The 23,031-nt window shown below is 41.9% G+C and overlaps 2 protein-coding genes across 3 annotated transcripts in view; both read left to right on the forward strand.

Moving 5' to 3' along the window:
* Positions 1–23,031, forward strand: part of cad (carbamoyl-phosphate synthetase 2, aspartate transcarbamylase, and dihydroorotase) — a 425,149-nt gene that overhangs the window by 90,750 nt on the left and 311,368 nt on the right. The gene's annotated exons all lie outside the window — the stretch shown is intronic.
* trim54 (tripartite motif containing 54) overlaps positions 1–23,031 on the forward strand; it is a 42,552-nt gene that overhangs the window by 11,007 nt on the left and 8,514 nt on the right. The window contains exons 4-6 of the mRNA XM_078289734.1: positions 11,223–11,318; positions 14,135–14,368; positions 21,339–21,361. Of these exons, the coding sequence (XP_078145860.1) occupies positions 11,223–11,318; positions 14,135–14,368; positions 21,339–21,361 (353 nt within the window). The remainder of the gene's footprint in view (positions 1–11,222; positions 11,319–14,134; positions 14,369–21,338; positions 21,362–23,031) is intronic.

The raw sequence follows: 23,031 nt of genomic DNA on the forward strand, positions 1-23,031 counted from the left end.
TTTGCTTATAATGGCTTGTAGAATATATTTATAATGTATTACAACACACTATGGTAGAAAACTTAGGTAACACTTTCTATGACGCCCATGTCTATAATGCATTATAATGCGTTATAATCTGCTTATAGCACTTTATAATTATAGTTATAAGCACTCATAAATATTCATAATGCTTTATAACAATAATCATAACACATTATAAAGCATTTTATAATGACTTATAAGGTCAAGTATCATAATAATAATTGCTGGTCACTCACTGACATTTATTTTTTTGCAAGGATCATAGTGTATTATAATTCTCATAGTTGTAACACATTATAATCATTTTATAATGCATTATAATCACTGTTATAATGCATTATAAGTTACTCTAAGTGGTCATTGGGTGCTTTAAGTAAAGTAATGAAATTCCTGAGGGGATAGGCAGATATACCGTATTTCCTCTAATAGTGGCCCGGGCCTTTATTTACCTCAACTGCAGAGGGTACCAGGCCTTTATTGGAAGCAGGCTTATATTAGAGACAGGCCTTTATTTCTAATTCCCTCTGTTTGATAAGTATATTTGCTCATATTTTAGTATGAAGCCTCCTTGTTTTCAGATCTGCTTCTGTTGGGGTACGTTAGGTAGACGTTTTTTTGTTACTGCAATGCATTATGATAATTACGGTAATCGACGACGGCATGCTCCAGAGACTTCCGCCGGCCGAGCCATCTTGTGGCACTTGTATGTTACTACAAACTACAGTTACAAACAGGCAGCAGGAGTTTACCGGTATCCACCGTTGTTTGCATGTAAGCTGAAGCTAACTGAAGCTAACTGAACCTGGGCGCCGATGTGTTCCCGGTGATCCGGCCGAGATTTCGGCGGGGGTCCGGGGCTTGGATCGGGAGGATCAATGCGGGCCGTGGGCGCGGTGGAGAGGCAGCGGCGGAGAGAAGAGACGGACACGGTGCAGCCATATACTAGGTTTTGACCTAGTCTTGTTTCCTTTGTTTTTTCCCCCAGCCTGTATTTGAGACCGGCCTTTATTTGTTCGTGTCGACGACGGCCCCGGCCATTATCGGAGACCCGGCTTTTAATTGACTACAGGCCACTATTAGAGGAAATACGGTAATACATTACAAGCTGGTTATAAGTCACTATAAGTGGTCATTGTTTGCTTTAAGTAAAGTGAAAAAATATCATTAAATCTATGCAAGAACAACACACAAAACGTTGTAAAATTAATTTATTTGTTTAACAGGTCATAACAGAAATTGAGTACTCCAATTTGACAATAAATTAAATAAGTAAATCTCTCTGAATTAATAAATGGCGGTGCCTCCACTTAGTAGTGTTTAAAGAATTTAAACAATATCTACTAAGAATTTCAATTACTACAATTAACCTGAACTCAATGTCCCCCTTTGAAATATGTGACTGTATAAAATTACCACAACTCAACACCAGATACTTTAAATGCAAACCAATTGCCTTTAGTTATGCAACTAGCAAGATGTGAAATATAAAAACAGAAAATAAAAAACAACTTCCAATTATCAAAGCAAATACCCAGATATTCCAATATCAATATTTTACATTCCACAGAGGCAAAGTGTGTACCTTAAAATTAATTGACCAATCTTACTTTCTTTAGCTTATTCTCAAAATGAAATACAGCAATTGTGGCTACACACACACTCAACAACACAGTCTTTGGAATAATAGTAGATCTACTAAAATAAATAAAATGTCCAAATTAAATAATCGTTGCAGGCCTGAGTCATTGCTGGGGTGGTAGAGGCCTTTCAGATGAAGATATTGCGTCCACTTCACTTGCTCCGAGCAAGGCAAAAACAAAAATAATGCAGTGCAAGTGCATAGACCTCAGGACTTGATGACAGAGTTTGTGATGGGTAGACCTGATGAGGGCGATGCAGGAAAATGGCGAGTGAGGCCGACTGCAGGCGGATCCAAACACAGGCAAACGTTGTGGAAACAGGGCTTGAACAGTTCTGTTGTACTCCTGGCCCACAGAAGATTTCCTGCTCCTTTCTCTCCCTATGCGGTACAACAGTCCAGTTCCTATATGCATAAAATCCAACTAAAAATCAAGTACATAATCATAATTATCATATCATAATTATCATTATCATAATAACTTGTATCATAATCTATTATTAGCTTACAGGCTATCTGATAGCTCGTTCACATAAACAAATGGCCAAAGCGATTGCTATGCTAATAACACTAGCCGCGATTAGCATTTCTTTAGGTTTAAACCATAACATTTAGCTACAGTACCACACTTAAAATAACAAAGTCATGCTTTACCTTAACAGCATTCACACAGGTCTAACATGTCGTCAACCCAGTTAGGAATATTATGATGGTGTTTTCAGGATGGATAGTCCTTTCTCTGCTGCTTCTACATGTTCTCCCCTGGCTCTACCTAGTTTTTGCAGTCAGCGCCTCTCTTAAATTCCGATTGGAAGATAGCAATTTAACCACCAATGGATATCAAATTTCTACCCGTTTGGCAATCAGTGAGTTAGGCTGTACTACACACATGCAAAACCAATTTAATTTCAATCCAACTTAGAATTATTTTATAACTATATATATAACTTATTTTTTTATATAAACTAACTAAAATTCACCCTGGGCTACACCCTCCCCTTTCTAATTGTCTAGATGTCCTCATCTGACTCCTCTCTCTCTCTCCTTCGAGAGTACTTTCTAACTTTACAGTTGACTGGGGGTGTGAGGCTGTTTCAGGGTCATCTCCAGGTTTTGAGTTCAGACTGAACTGAATGACCATCCCATGGTGTTGGATAGTGAACGGCTGGTTCAAAGGATTTCCGGGCTCATCATAGCTCAGGCGAACTACTGGCTTCACAGTTCGTCTGGACGTGCATCTCTATGACGCCCATGTCTATAATGCATTATAAACATACTTATAATGCACTATGATCCTTGTGAAAAAAATGTCAGTGAGTGACCAGCAATTATGAAGTATTACGATACTTGACCTTATAAGTCATTATAAAATGCTTTATAATTTGTTATGATTATTGTTATAAAGCATTATAAATATTTATGAGTGCTTAACACTATAATTATACAGTGCTATAAGCAGATTATAACGCATTATAAGTATGTTTATAATGCATTATAGACAAACTTAAAACATACCTTGGACTTATAGGGCATTATGACTCCATGATTGTAGTGTATTGAACTTTATAACCAACTATTCATGTGTTTTTGTTTGCTTTAGGTAAAGTGAAAGGCCTGCTTATCGTGTATTATAAAGTTTTATGAATTCACTTTTTTAAGTGAAGTGATCCACTCAACGCATTTCCCAACCTGGATCATTTACTATACTAGTAAGGCAGTGTTCCAAAAAACATAACCTCAATGTCAAAAACAGGCCACCAATGACAGCAATGCCATACATATAAAGGAAGTTATCAATTATCCTGTTGGTGCACAAACTCTGGCATAGCAATCCTTGTTCTTTCTTGACAAAAAAAATATAATAATAATTTGAGCGAGTGTAAAATTTTTTTGCAATATTGAGGAGATTTTAACACATTTCTCCTTCAGAGAAAACGTCAAAGCTCCACGTTAGAATTAGCCTACATGATGGTCCAAGTGCATAAAAGTATGTCAGCTTCCTGAACTGATGATGTTCAGGTACAGCAGATACTGTGGCTATGTTCCAGAGAGGTTAGAAATTACATCTTCAAGGAAAAATGCAATGGGACGTCCCTTCAAGTCAAACTTGGGGGGTTGTAATTGTGGGGGTCGCTAGAATCGACTCCTCGACTCGTACAGATTAAGCTATGTTTGCGACTGAGCTGTCGTAATTCTTTTGCGAGGTCCCTTATCAAAGTAGTGCAGGGAGGTGGCCTCCCAGTTAGCACAGCTAACAAAGCCAGAGTTGAGCAGCTTATTAGAGGTTCAACCTCTGACCTCATGTTACTTCAGTTGAAAGTAAGGGAGCGGAGAGATGATCCCCCTACATTCTTGAGCCTGCTGCAAGAGATTCGTGAAGAGGAAGACCGCCAGTCTGCTAGACCATACGTCGTCAGCATGTGCGCACAGTACAGGCAGAGAAAGATATGGAGCCTGAGTTGGCCCACCAGAGTGAACTTCAAGCTCAGATTCAAGAATTGAAAGCTAAGATGGGTGAGCGTATAAGCACACAGCACCAGCCGCCATCTAATTGTCCCCTAAGTGGTCCAAAGGAAAAGAAAAAACAGAAAACTGAGTCACATAGTGAAATGCAGTCACTTAGAAAACAAGTGAAAGCACTAGAAAATAAGTGTGATGTCCGTGAAACCCACATCAGACCCCCTGCGAGAGACCACGACCCAGTCCAGTCGATACAAAGCAGCTTTAGGCCATAAACCTGGTCCTTTCAAAGCGCAGTCTCCCAAGGAGTCTGATGAATACTTTTGCTACCAATACGGAGAAAATGGCCATATTGCTTCAAGGTGCACTGTGCCAGAGAATGCACAGAAAGTCGTAAAAAAGCTCATACGTTTGGTGCGAGGAGCACAAGACGGAACAAAAGAGAACCCAAAGAACACTTCAGAAGAGCAGTGTGTTGCTAGGGTCCACAAAGTAGAAGTCCCTGAAAACGACACCAGCCTGCCTGAGGGTCTTGTGGGCCCGTCAATGATTCACCCTATCAAAGTCAATGACCTGTCCTGCAATGCTCTCATGGACAGTGGTTCTAACGTGACCATAATCTTTGAGAACTGGTATAACGAACACTTGCTGGATGTCCCTATACACCTCATCTCTCGCTTAGGCCTCTGGGGCCTGGCAGACATGGATTATCCCTACAAAGGTTATGTCGTCGTGGAGATGGAGTTTCCAGAAAAAATGACAGGTGTAAAAGGGCCCATAGTTGTTTTAGCTTTGATCTGTCCTGAGCCGAAGCACTACAACCAAGCCCCTGTGATTGTTGGCACCAACGCATTCCTGTTCCACAGACTAAGGGAGCTGTTGGAAGAAAGTGGTGATGAAAACATTGTTCACTCCATGAGAATCCAACCAGTGTATGCACCAGTCCAAGCGCAGACTCAGCTCTCTCAATCAGTGGCAATGGATGATGTCGTTGGACAAGTGAAATGGCAAGGACCTGGTCCACTCTCAATAGCCCCAGGTGAAAGGTATTACGCCACCTGCAAAGTAGACAGGCCGACCCCTACGTCAAAAGACATCGTGTTGATTGATGCACCCACTGCACAGTCACTCCCAGCCGGCGTGCTTGTACAGCCAGGTGTGCTCCCGAATGCCGATACAGACGCCAACCACTTCACAGTGCTCATTCATGAGTCCAAAAAGAAAACCTCCATACCAGTTGGAACTGTAATTGCAGAGATGTATGCTGTAGATACAGTCACAACAGTCCAACCATCTAACCTCCCAGCAGATGCTATAGACCCAGATATTTTTGATTTCGGCAATTCCCCTATCCCTGTGGATTGTAAGAATCGGCTTCGCCAGAAGCTAGCTGAGAGACAAAATGTCTTCTCTTTGCATGAGTGGGACATGGACTTGGCCAAGGGGGTGGAACACCACATACGCCTGCATGACCCCAGACCATTTAGGGAAAGGTCACGCAGATTGGCACCCGCAGACATCGACGATGTGCGACGACACATACAGCAGCTGCTAGCAACTGGGATTTTAAAAGAGTCCCGTAGTCCATACGCCTCACCGATTGTGGTTGTCCGCAAAAAGAACGGAAGTGTCAGAATCTGTATCGACTACAGAACCCTCAACAGTCGCACCATACCACCATGAGACCAGTACACGATGCCTCGCATCGATGACGCCTTAGACTGCCTGACAGGCAGCAAGTGGTTCTCGGTATTGGATCTGCGGAGTGGCTATTATCAGATAGCTATTGCTGAGGAGGATAAAGAGAAGACAGCCTTCATTTGTCCCCTCGGGTTTTATCAGTTTGAACGCATGCCACAAGGAATAACTGGAGTGCCTGCAACTTTCCAACGGTTAATTGAGAAAGCCGTTGGTGACATGCATCTCCTTCAAGTCCTTGTGTACTTGGACAATATTATCGTTTTTGGCAAAACTCTCGAAGAGCATGAGCAGCGTCTTCTCAAGGTTCTGGATAGGCTAGAAGAGGTTGGCTTGAAAGTCTCAATTGACAAATGCCAATTTTGTCAGCCTTAAGTCAAGTACGTGGGCCACATTGTTTCAGAGTCCGGGATTGCCACCGACCCTGAGAAAGTGGACGTGGTGAAACATTGGAAAGAGCCCACTGAAATCACTGAAGTCATTCCTCGGATTTTGCGGATATTATCGCAGGTTTATCGCAAACTACTCTGCTATTGTCCGTCCCCTTACCGAGCTCACAAAAGGCTATCCGCCAACTCAGCATGAGAAGAAGGCCAAAAAGTAGAGAGACCCAACCAAGGCCTACTTCAAAGAGTCAGAGCCATTTGGAGAGCGTTGGAACCAGGTCTGTCTAGATGCCTTCAAGAAGATCATCGAGTGCCTGATTCATGCCCCTGTGTTGGCATTCGCGGACCCCGCTAAACCCTACATTTTGCATGTAGACGCCAGCATGAATGGCCTGGGCGCCGTTCTGAACCAGGAGTACCCGGAGGGTCTCAGGCCAGCAGCATTTGCAAGTCGGAAACTTAATGCGTCTGAGCAGCGTTACCCTGTCCACCAGTTGGAATTTCTGGCACTAAAGTGGTCAGTTGTGGACAAGTTTCATGATTACCTGAATGGCGCTAAGTTTACCGTGAGGACTGACAATAACCCGTTAACGTATGTGGTTCCTCAGCCAAGCTTAATGCCACAGGACATCTCTGGCTTGCCGCCCTAGACACGTACGATTTTACCATCCAGTATCGTCCTGGGCGATACAATATTGATGCTGACCTGCTGTCCCGGCAGTATGCCAAAGGAGAGGCTAAAGACTGGACAAACATCCTACGGTCAAGCATCAAAGCCATCTGCAAGCGAGCCTGTGTCAGTGAAGCACCAGATGCTCCTGTCAGACTATTGGAGCAACGGAGCTCCAGCAACAGCTGTACCGGAAGCATATGCATTTCAAGCATGAGCACCATCAACCAGCTGAGCCCGAAATACACAGAGACAGCTCAAAACTTGGACCCAGTGATTGGACCAGTGAAAAAAGCGATTGATGCTAAAATCGACCCACCTGATACTGCATTGCTCATCCGTGAAGGCAGTAAACTTGAGTCAAAGGATGGAATACTCTTCAGAGTAACAACGAAACTGTCTGGAAGGGAGATTAGACAGCTTGTCTTGCCTGCGAGATACCGGACTGTGGTATTAAGGTCCCTGCATGACGAGTGTGGACACATGGGAGTGGAACGAACCACCGAACTGATTAAAGACAGATTCTACTGGCCGCGCATGACAACTGAGGTTGAGCAGTACATTCGAACCTGTGGAAGATGTATCTCCAGAAAGACGCTCCCTCGACGTGCCTCACTGTTGAATCAGATAACTAGTAATGGCCCCTTGGATCTAGTCTGCATTGACTTCCTACAGATAGAGCCAGATTCCAAAGGTGTTGCTAACGTGTTAGTAGTGACAGATCACTATACGCGCTATGCACAGGTATTTCCTACCAAGGACCAAAAAGCCCTCACTGTAGCGAAGGTCTTGTGGGAGAAATACTTTGTGCATTACGGTCTACCTGCACGGATACACTCAGATCAGGGCAGAGATTTTGAGAGTCGGCTGATCAAGGAGCTCCTGTCCATGCTTGGGATCCATAAGTCACGTACATCTCCATACCATCCGCAGGGTGATGCCCAACCAGAAAGATTCAATCGCACTCTCCTGGCGATGCTTGGTACCATGGACATTATGAAGAAGCAATGCTGGAGCCAGCATATCAGTCAACTAGTACATGCGTACAACTGTACTAAAAATGATGCTACTGGATACTCACCATATTGCCTGATGTTCGGAAGGGAAGCAAGGCTACCAGTCGACATCTGCTTTGGTACATCACCGGATGGAGAGGGTAAGTCCTCTTACGGTCAAAGGTTGGAGTTCATGCAAATGAGCATAGTTTGTTTGATACATGAGCCAGCACGTGTAGTCAGCCTAACAGCCTAACTTGGTTTGCAACATAATATGTCAATCTTTGTTTTTCTTTTCTTTAATTGGAACGTCCTAAAACTAACAGCCAACCCAAGTCCATTCTTAGGTAGAGGGGTGGGGCTTAGTCGTAATGTGCTAGGTCCCGGGCTTTGGAGAAATGCAGAAGCGAATTATCACCTTCGAGTGAACATTGGATATTGTACGAGAGCAATAACGTTCATAACTTAGGGGTTGACGACCAGTTATCCTATGGTTGGGACTTTTGTGATCTACAAGAGGTAAATACGAGTTTCTGTATTGTTTTCTATACTGTGACTAAATGTTATAGTGTAAAAACGAGTTGTGTTGCTAATCGCGAGTAGCCGTTAGCATTAGCATTATAGCCATTAGCTTTGCTTTCATTCTGTTAATTTTGCATTTGAAGCAATTGGTTAAGACAAGCTATTGCTAGATCGCCATGAAATAGCGTATGGCCTTGTTGCTTAGCTGATGTATCTGATTCAGGAGACGGACATTTGTGACTGTAAGAGAGAGGATCGGGAAAGCTCCTTTGGGCCACTACGGAGAACTGTTTCCCTCCTGCTGGTGTGCTACTGTAGACTGTTGCTGCTGTTTCTTCAGCGCTCTGCCGGCCGTCCATTACCCAGCTTCCCCTCATCTACCCCTCTGAATATTCCCTGGATTCATGAGTCCTGATAAACTTGCACGTGCCTTTTCTTTTGATGCAACAGGGGTTTTGGTGTATCTTTTGGTTTATGTTGCAGATTGAGAGTGTGGGCCCACAGTATATTGTTGATGTTCACATTGTAAAGATGCTATGCACTTGTGATATTAGAGCCTAATTAGAGGTAACAGATGAAGATTTAAAAGAGACTGGAAGGTAATAAGAGAAACTAATAATTATTTAATTATAAAAATTATTTTGTGTTTATTAATATTGGGTATTACTTCTATGGTCATTTATTTTATAAGTGACCTAAAGTAATTTTGTTCTGTGTACCTGGACTAATAAATACTTAAATTTGGTTTTATTGCAGTTAAAGTATACTTGTTGTGTCATGGTTAATCATAGGTAATTCATGTTTTGGGTAATAGCTCTTTAAAAAGGGTAGATAAAATTAAGACACAAGATAAAAAACCTAATAGGAGGCATATACCTATTATACTTCCTCAATCTTATTGGAGGCACCGCCAGAGTCGTAATAATTTATAAGTACAGGTAATAGCGGCATTAAATTCGAAACTGTACCCAGGCCCCGCCCATAGTACTATTCCACATAGCAGATTCACATAATATTATATAGCTACATGGGACGGGTGTTACACGAGGAAATAGGCTAAAGCTAATTCATGCAAAGTAATGCTCAAGTATGGTATGCCTCTTGACCAATTAGCTATTTTATGAGCTATTTTATGTACACAGACAAAAAAATCACTGGTTGAAAAAGCAGAACCGACAGATACCGAAAGATTCTGTTCAATTTCAACTCCCAGAGACTCTCAAGTTGGTAGAAACGACTCTTTTGGGGTCGACTCTCCGCCGCTATCTCACCCTCAACGTTTTCAAGATGCAGTTATCTGATGTCACGTCCAAATGGCGGCTTACACTGTAAACGCTACACAGCTTTACTTTTAACATGTTTATAATACTTAAAATACGCTTATGTTCAATTTTTAGCATTGCATGAGCTTAAACTTATTAAAAACACCTGCGTGGTAAATAGTTTGAACATGTAAAGCTGCACTTACAGTTGCTAATTTTCCATGCTAACTAGCTAGCTAACATTAGCTGTTACGTGGGGAGCAGTATGTTTCTCTTGTTTTTTCTGAGCTGGACCTCTGGAGCACACAGAAGTTTGAAGTACGAGCTGGGAATTTCTGATTTGTGACTTTAGGTGAATGTCCATACACAAAGTCCCTGGTGCTTGACAATGCTATGCTCGAAAATATTGGCCGCCTCGAGGGTGTGGAAGTGGATGTGTTTGTAATGATGCAGGTTTTGGTTTCATAGTAGGGTTGCCCACGAAATAAATACCGATTGAATATAAATGCATGTGAGTAAATTTCTCTTCACCCACCATCTACACCTTTGATTTCAGACACCGTCCTCCACGCCGTTGCTGTTTTTATCTTGTCATGGTGTTCTGCTAAAGTTGCATCTCATATTTTGGGGTGACTCGACACAGCAATAATGAACTTCTTCTCCATATCGAGAGGAACAAATGACAGGCGGAACTAGTTTTGTGATGTTTCGTGAAGGAACTTAATCAAGCAGACACTTGGCTGCGAGCCAAGAGGTCTACTCCTCCCCGCCCCTCGCCTTGCCACAATCCTCTGCAAATTTTCTATGCTTGCATTGATTGATTGATTGATTTTATTTTTGGGTATAAAAGTACAGGCAGTAGTACATCCCAGAGGATAACACGTAAAAACGTACTTAAACACTTGTTTCCAACGTGGTCCTCGATGGAGAACAAAAAAAGGAAAAAATGAAAACAGTACACAAAACATACAATATTACAATAACAATAAAGTTAGGTATTTAGTACAAATTTATTTCACACTGCACCTGGCTGTCATTCAAATGAATGACGAGCGTCACATCACCTGCGACTTTCCCTCCCAGGGGACATTCACTGTTTGAATGAAACGTAGCATATGACTTAGCTGGTGGAAGCACATGTCAACAGGAGACCCTGGGTTCACATCCCAGCAATACCTCACAATGTTTTTCTGCAGCTACCTTACCAGCTTTTCCAGTAATTCCTAATGGTCTAGTAGTGCTCTTACACTGTCGATTCCCAATGTGGCTAGTCATTCTAATAATGTATGCTTTCATGGTATTGTAAGGTGGTTTGCATAAATGGGTCCAAATGGTAACTCTATTACTCAATTTAACAAGTTTTCAGGCAATTTAATCTCTCAAAATCAACTAGCAAAAAATCTATTTTGGTGCATTGGGAAAAATGTTAACATGTTGACTCCGCATGACGCATTTGACAACAAATAGACCTGATACCAATTTGTGCTTTTTGCTCTCTAGTTTTATTAAGTTTCACAGCAAAGTTGGCAGCTAAATTAATAACAGTGATGTTATGACTGGTTGCAGACAGAACTGAGTGACGGCATCGCCATCTTGGTTGCCAGTAACGACCACACCCAGGCGCTTATCTCTCAGATGGAAGAAATCTGCCGGACCACAGAGGTTAGAAACACACACACACATGCACTCCTCAACATCAGCCTTCCTTCTTTCTTTCCTGCCTCCCTTCTTTTCTTCCTATCTCTCCAAGAAGAACAACAACCAGAAGACGCAAAGGAGAGGACTCTTTTCTTTTCCTTCTTTCCTCTCTCCTGCCTTCCTTCTTTTCCTGTCCACAATAAAGTTGCACTAGGGAAGATGTTGATGTAAAAATCCAGCTGTCCTATCAGCCTAAATCACAAATTGGGGCTGCAACAGAGAAGAGCATCCCATCCCAACTAATCGAGACACTGTAGATTTGCCCTTCTTAGCCAAAGTAAATTCTGGTATCGGTATGGTCACTGGTTGGAAATCTTCTCCACACAGGAAGTGAGTGATGAATGAAAACTTATGAGTGAAATCCAAAAGTGTCTCTGTCCAGACTGTGTCTGGACTCACCAACGATGGTTGAACCTCTTCGCTACCTCCACTCCCACCACACAGGAGCGACTAGGGGGCCGTCATGGGGCCTACATGCAAACCCATAGTGCTTTGCACCTGGCTGGGAGCAGAGTTGAGGTGAAGTTCACCCGGCTGCAAAGCGGTAACTTTATCACTGACTGGATGAAAGCATGAACTCTGATGTATGGACAACAAAGAAATGAGTGGAATGAAATTGTCTTGCTTATTTGATGTTTGTGTTTTTTTGGCGTTACCAGTAATATAAATAAATTGACATCAAATCATGACAATTGTTGTGAGAGCTACAGCTCACTCACTGCATGACTCAAAACACTTCCCCAGCATGATAAATCAAGGACAGATATGAGATTCATTTATCAGGGTTTCCGCGGGTCCTTAAAAAGTCTTAAAAAGTCTAAAATCCAATAATCTGAATTTTAGGCCTTAAAATGTCTTAAAATGTCTTAAATACAATTTTGACAGGTCTTAAAAATTGATTGGATTATGAAGTTAACGTTACTTTTATAAAGTTGCATTAACTTCAGTCTCGCTTTTAAATGTGTTTTTGGGAAAAATGTGTACTGATCACGCTATAACAAAACTACAAAACGAAACCAACATGGAACCAATAATGACTAATGCAAACTGTGCAGCCCGGTCAGAATTTATCGGAGCACACCCAGCTAGTGTGTCGCGATGTGGTGTGTGGGTTAACGTTACTTTCATCTAAAATGGGCAAGTGCAAGTTCAACGAGATCTGGCTCGAGAACAGCGAATTTAGTGCTTTGTTGAAGCCGGTTGAAAACACATTTGAAGCCCGCTGCACCTTGTGGAAGAAAACACTGAAATTAGGAACGTTGGGTATAAAGGCATCAGAGTCGCATGGGAAGTCTGAAAAACATAAAGCCGCCGTAAAAAGCCAGTAGCAAGCGCCTGCCATCACCCAATATTCTGGTTTCACATCGGGAGCATCAAAGTCCGGCCCCAGCGCGACCCATGCTACTCCTGCAACTCCGGTAAGCGACCTCCGGACAGGGCACAAATCATCTGGTTTAAGGATGGTGTCTTTAACCACTAGTCCATCCTGCTGCCCCAATATTTATTGTTATTTATTTATTGTTAAAAATGCTCATATCCTTCGTACTTTTTTTGCCAGTATGGACGTGAAATAGGTCTTAAATTGCATTCATAATGGTCTTAAAAAGGTCTTAAAAAGTCTTAAATTTAACTTGTTGAAACCTGCAGAAACCCTGATTTATGTATGAGTGTAAATGGAGAATAAACAAACCTGTTCTCTCTCGTATGGAGAAAGTTACGCCAAACTCCATTCAAAAATCTGCCAATTTAAAGTTGCCTTGCTTATAAGCAAAGTATACACCTTACAGGACATGACTAGAGACGTTGTACAAATTCTTAGGATTCACTCTTCAATTAGGCGTACAAATACCATCCAATACACCAAGCAGCCATTATTTCAATAAAATAGCAAGTAATGTTACCCAGTTGTAAAAGCTTATGTGTTTATTAAAATAATATGCTGCTTTGTGGATCATTTGTATGCAGAAAATACCAGCAAAACTTAAAACTTCTTAAATCATGTTCTATCAGATGTGGACAATTGGCAATAAGCAAGGCAACATTAAACTGACTTCACTACCATATGGGAAAATGGAACATATTGGGGATAGTGTACCAACAGCGTTTGTATAACTGTCCAGCTTCGGCTCAACTTGGCTCCCAGTCAGACATGCAAAGCACTATGGGTTTACACATCGCAGGAGGTCCCCTAGTCACTCCCTAGTCCCTCCCCACCACACACTAAGAAGAACACATTTAGTTTACTGACATTGCCTTACAGGATTTCTGGGTAATGAAGTCATCAAAATTCAAACAGTTACCTCTAGATAATAGGTAGTCAAGCATTTGCAATTAGGGCCCTTTAACTTTAGACAGCTTGCCTGAGGAAATATAATTAGCAAACTGTATTTTCTTAAGAAAAAAATATTTTATAAGCTTGCATTTAGCTACTAACTTGATTTCGCTCTCATTGTGGCATAATGGTAATGTGGACAATGAGCAGGCCTTTACAAGACAGTAGTATAAATTGTACTTTTGGCTTGAGTTTGATGGGATACGTAGTGATTGGTGAACTGTTGAGAGGACCTTCAGGCCTGTGATATTATTTTCAAATGTAAATTTGAATTGTTACAATAATATTGCTGTTACATACAGTTGTGTCCTATTTACAGGCATTTGTGGAACTAACAGTGGAGGTCTTCCATTTATAACACGTTTTGTTAATTTTATTTTACAAAACTTTGTAACTTTGTCAAGAAAGGTGTTATACAGAAAGAAATAATCTTCCTTCATTGTCTCAGGAGAACGGCCGACGACAGAGAGAGCAGTTGGCTGACCGTTTTGACAGCCTGGTGGCCATCTTGGAAGAGCGGAAGAAGGAACTGGTGGGCCTTATTGCCAAACAACAGGACGATAAGCTCAAATACGTACGCTCCCTCATTCGTCAGCATGGTGATTACCTGGAGGCAGCAGTCAAGCTGGTTGAGTCAGCCATACAGTCCATGGAAGAGCCACATATGGCTTTGTTTTTACAGGTAGTCAGCAATTCAAATCAGTCAATACTGTCCCTATAGGTTGTAGTATATGGTCAGACAGATACACTACATGGCCAAAAATATGCGGACACCCCTTCTAATTAGTGGATTCGGCTATTTCAGCCACACCCATTGGTGACAGGTATATAAAATCAAGCACACAGCCATGCTATCTCCATAGACAAACATTTGCAGTAGAATGGGCCGTACGGAAGAGCTCAGTGGCTTTCAACGTGGCACCATCATAGGATGCCACCTTTCCAAGTCAGTTCGATAAACTTCTGCCCTGCTAGAGTTGCCCCAGTCAGCAGATCAGCAATGAAGTGGTCAGCCACACAAGCTCACAGAATGGGACCGCCGACTGCTGAAGTGCAAAACGTGTGCAAATCATCTGTCCTCAGTTGTAACACTCACTACCGAGTTCCAAACTGCCTCTGGAAGCAATGTCAGCACAAGAACTGTTCGTTGGGAGCTTCATGAAATGGGTTTTCATGGCCAAGCAGCCACACACAAGCTTAAGATCACCATGCGCAAGGGTTGGCTGGAGTGATATACACCACCACAGCAGTGGAAACTTGTTCTCTGGAGTGATGAATCAGGCTTCACCAGCTGGCAGTCCGACAAACAAATCTGGGTTTGGAGTGAAGGGAAATCTTAATGCTACAGCATACAATGACAGTCTAGACAATTGTGTGCTTCCAACTTTGTGGCAACAGTTTGGGGAAGGCCCTTTCCCGTTTCAGCATGACAATGCCCCTGGGCACAAAGTGAGGTCAATAGAGAAACGGTTTGTCGAGATCAGTGTGGAAGAACTTGACTGGCCTACACAGAGCCCTGACCGCAACCCCATCGGGATGAAGTGGAACGCTGACTGCAAGCCAGACCTAACATCACGAATGCTCTTGTGGCTGAAGCAAATCCCTACAACAATGTTCCAACATCTAGTTGATAGCCTTCCCACAAGACTGGGGGCTGTTGTAAGGGGGGGGGGACCAACTCCATATTAATGCCCATGATTTTGATGAGCAGGTGTCCATACTTTTGGCCATGTAATGTACATCCAGTTGATGATCTATTGAGCTTATAGGCATTTTATAAAGTCAAATATGATCAAGTTAGTGCGGTCCATGTATGAGGTTCTCCCTGACCACAACTAGTCAATATTTTTATTTCAGATGTCTGATCAGAGAAATCGTTGATTGTGGTCTGTCTGTAAAACCTGCTTCACCTTGACTTAAGACAGTGGAGTTTAGTGTCCCATGATTAATGCAGCTTCAGAGCTTTTCCACCGTAAGGCAGTTCTGGGAACACTTTGTAATTAGTTGGGCATTGAGTGTAATAAGTCCAGAAGATTGCCATTGGCTTTGAAAGCCATCAGTCCAACTCTAGTGCAGCGCATTACACAAATGCTTAGATAACTGCCACGTCAACCATTGTGGCCTTAACAGAAACTCTAATTTCTGGAAGGTCAGAGAGTAATTTCTTGAAAGAAATGATTTGGGGCATTCAAGTTTTGTGAAAGCAGCACCTTTAGACAGATTAGAGACACTGATGTAGAAGAGTAGGCCACTTGGAATGGTTGTAAAGTTAAATAAAAGCCAAGATGAGGCATTGTTCCAAAACCCACACAAGATAGTTATCAGAGCCATAATTTATTAGTCATCCATGATGTACAGTGGGAGCAGCAATGGCATGTCCTAGATGAGACCTGCAAGGCACAAACAGACATTAGCAACTTGCCAAGATATAGCAAATATTGAGTGGTGTTTTGCCTTACCAGGAGAGTCTTTTAGAAGCCACTTTGTTGGTGCTTGAACAGATTTCCTTGGTGCAGAAACAGCCGAGCTGCTGATCCCTTCGTTTTTTGGCATGGCTGGAGGCAGGAACTCTCCTGGGGTGTAGTGGGTTTGAGCAAACATCTTTCTTCCTCGCTGGTAGCGTGAACGGGAGCTGAAGGAATAGACTGGCTCGAGATCTGACACGTCACTGAAAACTGGCTCAAGGCTTCCATCACTGGTTTCCCCGCTGACATCATAGCTAGTCCCAGCTCCAGAGCTGCCATCCTCACCCAGAGAGCCTCCATAAAGCCCTTGTGCAACACCGAGGTAGCTGCTGTCTACATAACCACCATCAGAGCCTTCATACCCACTAGTCTGAGGGGCAACATAGGCCACATGCCCAGTACCAGCATAGGAAACGTCATACGCACTAACCTCAGGGCTGCCATAGCTTTTATCCTTTAAACTAGCATAGCCACTGTCAACATGCGTGTTACCCTCATAGCTGAAACCATACCCACTGTTTGCAGACCCTTCCTGTGCAAAAGAAAGGCCACTGCTACCCTGGTAGGAGTCAAAGCTGGCTGGGTAGCTTTGAGCTTCATACACTAAAGGAATGCTGTTGGTGCCACCTTGATATTGAATAGAGTCACTACTGCCAGAAGGAGCAGCAGCGCCAGCAGAGAGAGACCTAGAGCTTCCCAAGCCAGAACTGCTGGAGCCAGCCAGGTTGACAGATGACCCACTGGAACTCTTCTTGCTCGGCTTTTGAGGGGCAGGGAGCGTTTCCCCAGAGCTGGGGTAGGATAGGCTGGGTAGCAGGAAGCTGCCGCCCTGGCCAGAATGTCCCCAATGCCCAAAGCTAGAAGGGATCGGCTGCCGCATGAAACTTGTGGCTGCTGGAACGGCGTTGTCTGAGCCATAGCCTGGGGAGAAGAATCATCATTATCTTCAATATATATACCATTCATTTAGGGATCTAAATTAAGTGAAATTCCTTTAACTGCCACTTGCATTAGCATAAGTTTGAGTAGGCCAACATAGGCTTACCTTTCCATACAGGGCCACAAGTTATGCTTCCAATCAGCAGGCATGAAATCCACAGCATTCTGCAAATACATTTACCTTTAATCCAGCAATCTTCTTAACAGTCAATTTAAGAGTAGACGACCTATACTTACTTCATTTTGTTGTAATTAAGTGGATATATTCAGGATATGGTTAAAGTTGATTAGTGACTTCTCCCCAAGAGACTACAGATTCTATGTAGAGAAAAGAGCTCTGGTTACCAATGAAGTTACACTAACAATTACAAACAGAACACTGCACTCTTAACAACATTTCATACCTGAAAGTAGCTCAGCAGACTTCCTCCACAGGAACCCCTCCACAATGTCTTCATGATGTCCAAGTGCTTCTTTTAAAGGATTCTGCAAGCACAGCTAATTGATGGCTAAGTAATAACAGCTGGTCGCAAAGAAACCTGGGGTGTGGCTGATTGGCCTCCTTTGTGAAGGAAGGAACAATGCCCTGAAATGGGCATCTTGTAGCATTTCTTTGCCAGGAGGTGTGGGAGGGTTTAACTGACTATTGAGGCTGCTTTGGTGAAATAATTTCACAGGTTTGCTATGGTTTGGAGTTGTCTCTCCACCATAATGACAAGTTGAAACATTAGACTTTTCTTTTCATTTCTGAGCTTGTCAAAAGAAAGCTAGAAATTACTTGTTGCTTTATCTACAGAAACAAGTCTGGCTTTTCAATGAAAAGTATGCCCACTGTCCCTTAATGACGGGCAGCCTATTTACACATTTACACTAGCTGCAATTTTCCTGCAGCAATCCTCTCTAGTTTTGGCAGCAGCAACAGTGTTACTTGACTGTTACAATGTTTTTTTTATTTTTCATATTTATTCATTATAATAGTTTGTTCTTCGTGAGAGAGGAACACAAATATCAGCAATCTCATTTTTATTGCTTATTTTTATATTCTAATTGCGTCTTTATATTGTATTTTCTTTTCCTCGCTGAATTCCCCTGCTTTTTGCTGCTGCAACAACCTATGGTTTTTTTCTTTGTCAAAATATATTTTACACAGTATTTACAATATTGGGCTCAACCCAAACTTTCTTAAAAGGGGAAGGGTTTTGTTTTCTAAAGTGGAAGGGGTGTTTGCGCTTGTGACCAAAAATAAATCACAAAAAGTCAACTGTTATTCTAAAAATGCAGAGCAAGTTACAATACAGTAAATTTTTGCTCATGTCCAAGGCTGCCTATGGACCCCAAAGGGCTAACTTCAGACCTCACTACAGTTCTGACGGAAATCAAACAGATCTACATGCACAATGAGTATCTCCTGTGGCATGGAGTGGGGGTCTATTTTCAACCTATACTGATGGCCAAAGTACATCTAGTGTAACACCCTCACTTTTGTACTCCATTTCAGGAAGTAGTGCTGCATTTCAGAGATGTTGAAATGTCAGCAAGTCTGAAAAGTGCAATGGAGTGGCCCTTCAAATTGGAATTCCAAGTAGGAAATATTAGTAAAAACACCTGTGTGGTAAATGGTTGAACATATACATTTTAAATGTAAAGTTGCACTTACAGTTGCTAATGTTCTGTGCTAACTAGCTAACTTTGCTTACATCTACTAGTTAAAGCATGCTATTTTAATTGAAATCTGCTATTGGCTGATCTTGGTTGCTTTTGGCTGATCCATGACAAACCATGACAAAACAGGTAACCTACATCAAAGGTAATCAGGTTCAGCCAATAGCAGATTGCAATTGCAATAACATGCTTTTAACCAGTAGATGTCAGTCCAACCTGGAAAACAGTGTCTGTGTTTGGTTTCCCTTTAGTATCATTGACATAACATTAGCTGTTGCAGTGGGAACAGTATTTTACATTGGGCAAAGAAAAATATTTTTGGGGGGCAATTTTGCTTTTTTTTTATAAGAGAGTCACAGTATGACATGCAGAGAGGGATGACATGCAGCAAAGAGCTCAGGCTGGATTCAAACCCATGCTGCTGCAATTAGGACTTAGCCTTAATGGTACACACCAATTAAGCCACCAGGCCACCCCAGACAAAGGAAATCTTGTAGGCTTCCATGTTTCCCTGGTTTGTCTGAGCTGGACCCCTGGCATGCATGGTGGTTGTAATTACGACTTACAAGGTGGGAATTTCTGACTTCCGACTTTAATGGGATGCTGCATATTTGACCTACAGTATACTGTATACTCTATGAAATCTGGCCTTTCTAGTGTACTTCCACTCATGCTCAACATACAGGTGACATACACTGACGCAAAACAAAAGGCAGAGAGGCTTTTACTTCACCAACATTATGCAAATCCAATTTACATCCAAATTGAACAAACTCACCTCATGCTTACCTACCATGCTCCTCCTCTTCACTGGAAAATTTGAACTCTTTCACACACACTCACTGATATATTCCCTGTCACAGACATCATTAGACATGATCCATGCTCAGTCCCCAGGCCATGTCTGGTACTGCTATTGATGATCAATGGCTTTATGTGCGCAGCTCCAGAGTATGGATGGAAAGAGGAGCAGTAAGCCCAATGGGAGGCCTTGATGTTGGGGCTGCTGCTTTCAAAAGCCCCCCTAGGACAGCTGGGTCTCTGATCACGCATACCTTAAGACATACACAGCATCATCACACACACATGACTAATGCATGCATCCGCAGAGATAACGATGACTGGGTTAGCCCCTCAGGTGTGCCATATTGATCAACTGGTCGTTCACATGCATATACATATATAAACATATTTTGATGGAAAAAGCATGCACGCAAGCCCAAGCATGTTGTGTTTTTCCTTCTGACTTCTGCATCTCAATCATCTTCTACAACTGTGGATACAGACAGTAGACTTTTAAACTAGGGTTCGACTGATATATCAGTTAGACGATATATCGGCACTATCATTATTATGGGTTTCAATGGTCTCAATGCTGTTTTAGAGGGTTTCCCACCCTGACAAAAATACTAATCTGGGGGGACATCTTGGGAATTTCTTTTTTGACTTGTGTTAGTTAATTCTCCATATCATAACGTACAAGGTGTACACCTATTTAATATTAAATGCCAAAAACTGTATCAAATTTGAATTTTCTTGTATTTTTCTATCAAAAACCCATTACATTCACTTACACCACTGAAAACTCTTTACTTTTCCTAAGACACCATGGTTTTGTCTTGGTGGCTGGAATTTATGCATTTTGAATAATCAAAAATTTGTCAAGCTCAAAATTATGTGCAAAGTATTTTTCTTAAGTCTTTTCCTGAATTATGTCTCGAAATATGTTGAATTGCAGAAGCAAGACACCGTGCAAATGCCGTTTTCTTGTGACTTTAGATATTGAATATCTGCACAAAATATCGGCTATCAGCAGCTTCAATCCAAAAACGTTGGTATCGGCCTTCAAGATCCATATCGATCAAACCCTACGTTAAACTTTTATACCCATCTAAATCAATAACTGCTACCAGCTGGTGAGATGCAGGCACGCGCACACACACGCACGCATGCACATACAATGCTGCTTGTCCTCTACTGTCCCCCTGCCTCATCCTTCAGCTGCTCACACCTCCACCATCAATACAGATCCCCAGAGTCCTGCCAGTGAACACACACACACATATACAAATTAATTCCCAGTGTACAGTAGTTAGTCAAACCTCAGTGCTGGACAGACAGGTAGATGGATTGGTAGCACCTCCATTCCACCAGTCCCACTCCTCTCTATAAAGACAACAGGTTGAGCAATGACTGGCAGGTTGTTGCTATATTCAGCAGTCTTATTGCTAACGCAAGCTGTTTGCATCACACCGTCTCCACTGAGGAAAGTGTGTGTGTGTGTGTGTGTGTGTGTGTGTGTGAGAGAGAGAGAGAGAGAATGAGCCTCAGGTGTCGCTGCTTTATGTCTGACATCCTCTGCCAAAGCAGGTGTTAAAGAAGATAGAGAGGAGAACCGGGTTGTAAACACCATCAGGCCATTCTGGCATAAGGCAGCTTTTCTTTAAATCATGCTTTTTTATCCACTGTGAAATGTCTTACAAAAGTGTATGACAGATGTCATCGGCGCAGGAGACTAAAGTACGATTTGATTAACTTTGCCTCTTCCCTCCAATCTCTGTTTCTTCCTCGCTCTCAAACTCTCAGAGTGCCAAGGTGATATTGGAAAAGTAAGTTGTGGTTTGTGATGAAACAGTCTGTGCCTCTGCTTGCAGTGGAATGTGGTCCAGTTGACTTGAACATATCCATTTTACTTGGGTCAAACAGTATTTGATTGGTCTTGTTTGTCCATCACACTCAGGCATGGCTGATTGGATTTTAATGAAACTTGGAAGAATGATGCATCTCACAACTGTACTCCAACAGTTTAAAAATTACACTGATTGGCCCAAAGGGGGCGCTACCATTACACAAGTTGGAATGAAATTTGGTTGACATATCCAGCGATCCCTCCAGGAACATCAATATACGCCCTATTGGATTTTCCACCATGTTGAGTTTCTTGAAAAACAGTTGCCACATATGCAAAAAAGAAAGGACTAGCACTCATTTCAAATAACCTACGAAAAAATTGCATTGTTCTACAACAGACTGGAAACTGACTTTTTCTGTATTTCTGTGAAATGTATTTTAGTCCAAATCATATTTTCTTGGCAGTAATTTCTGACTTGATAACATTGGTGTTTGAAGTCAAACCTCTTTTTAAAAGAGTCACAAAAATTAATAGAATATTTATATCAATCGCCAAAAGAGAGCATTGAAATGGACATTTACCATTGATTGAAATGAAAATGTGATGGATTATTACTTTAACAGGGTAAATCACATGTGTCTGGTATTCCAAATAGGCTAAAACAAAATTGTTAGCAAATACTATTTGACCCAGGCCTGGTAACAGACATTTCAAAGTCTTCTGTAATTTACTACTTACATTGTAGCTTTTGACTTTGCTCTAATTAGCTCTATAGGCAACACATAGTCTCACAAACTGGTGAGCACAACTCTCTCCCACTTCCACTTCAATGAGTCACATCTAACATGAATGACACCTGTAACATGAACTAATCCAATTTATTGAGTAATAGAATCCTATTTTTGCATGTCTAACAGAACAGGAGGAAAGAGAAGAACCCCCCCCCCGACCAAAACAGAATTCATATCTTATTCCCATAATCTTTAACATTTCACTCATTATTTTTGAACATGAGCAAGATGAAAGTGTCAGGATGCCACATAATTATAAGGATAACAGATTATTTGCATTGCGTTGTAGTATACTGTGATTTAGGGATGTAAACTCAGTTTACCTGCCTGTATGCCTGTTTGTATTTGCAGACATTTACCATGTTTTTAGAAAAGAAATTGTTGAGGTAAAGTCATAGTAGCCTATAGTCTGCATCATATATAGTAAGTAGTCTCAAACTGATCTTTTAAGCATAAATTAATACTTTTCTGATAAATATTGTAGATTTTTTTGTGATGATGATCACTTAGTCGAGGTGTACTTTGTTGCATTGCTTTGTATTATACAGTACTGCGATGTACTGCGATGTGGTCTGACCAGCATGAGGCAATCAGTAATCACTCTGTAAGAAGTCAGGTCATTCCTTATACATTATGTACCAGATGAATCAGCTCCTATTACCTGTCCATATAAGAAATCAAAAAATCGAACAAATTCGCTCTGGACTGCGTCACTGGCTAGCCACATGGGGATGACTGCAGGTCACCAAATCTGTGTATGTATGTGTGTGTATATGTGCGTGTGCAGATGATCTGTCTGTCTGCCATCTCCTGTCTGTTAGATGAAATCTCTTGCGGACATTTAGCATTCGGGGAC

This window comes from Centroberyx gerrardi, chromosome 18 (genome assembly GCF_048128805.1).
Source record: "Centroberyx gerrardi isolate f3 chromosome 18, fCenGer3.hap1.cur.20231027, whole genome shotgun sequence".
Taxonomy (NCBI): domain Eukaryota; kingdom Metazoa; phylum Chordata; class Actinopteri; order Beryciformes; family Berycidae; genus Centroberyx; species Centroberyx gerrardi.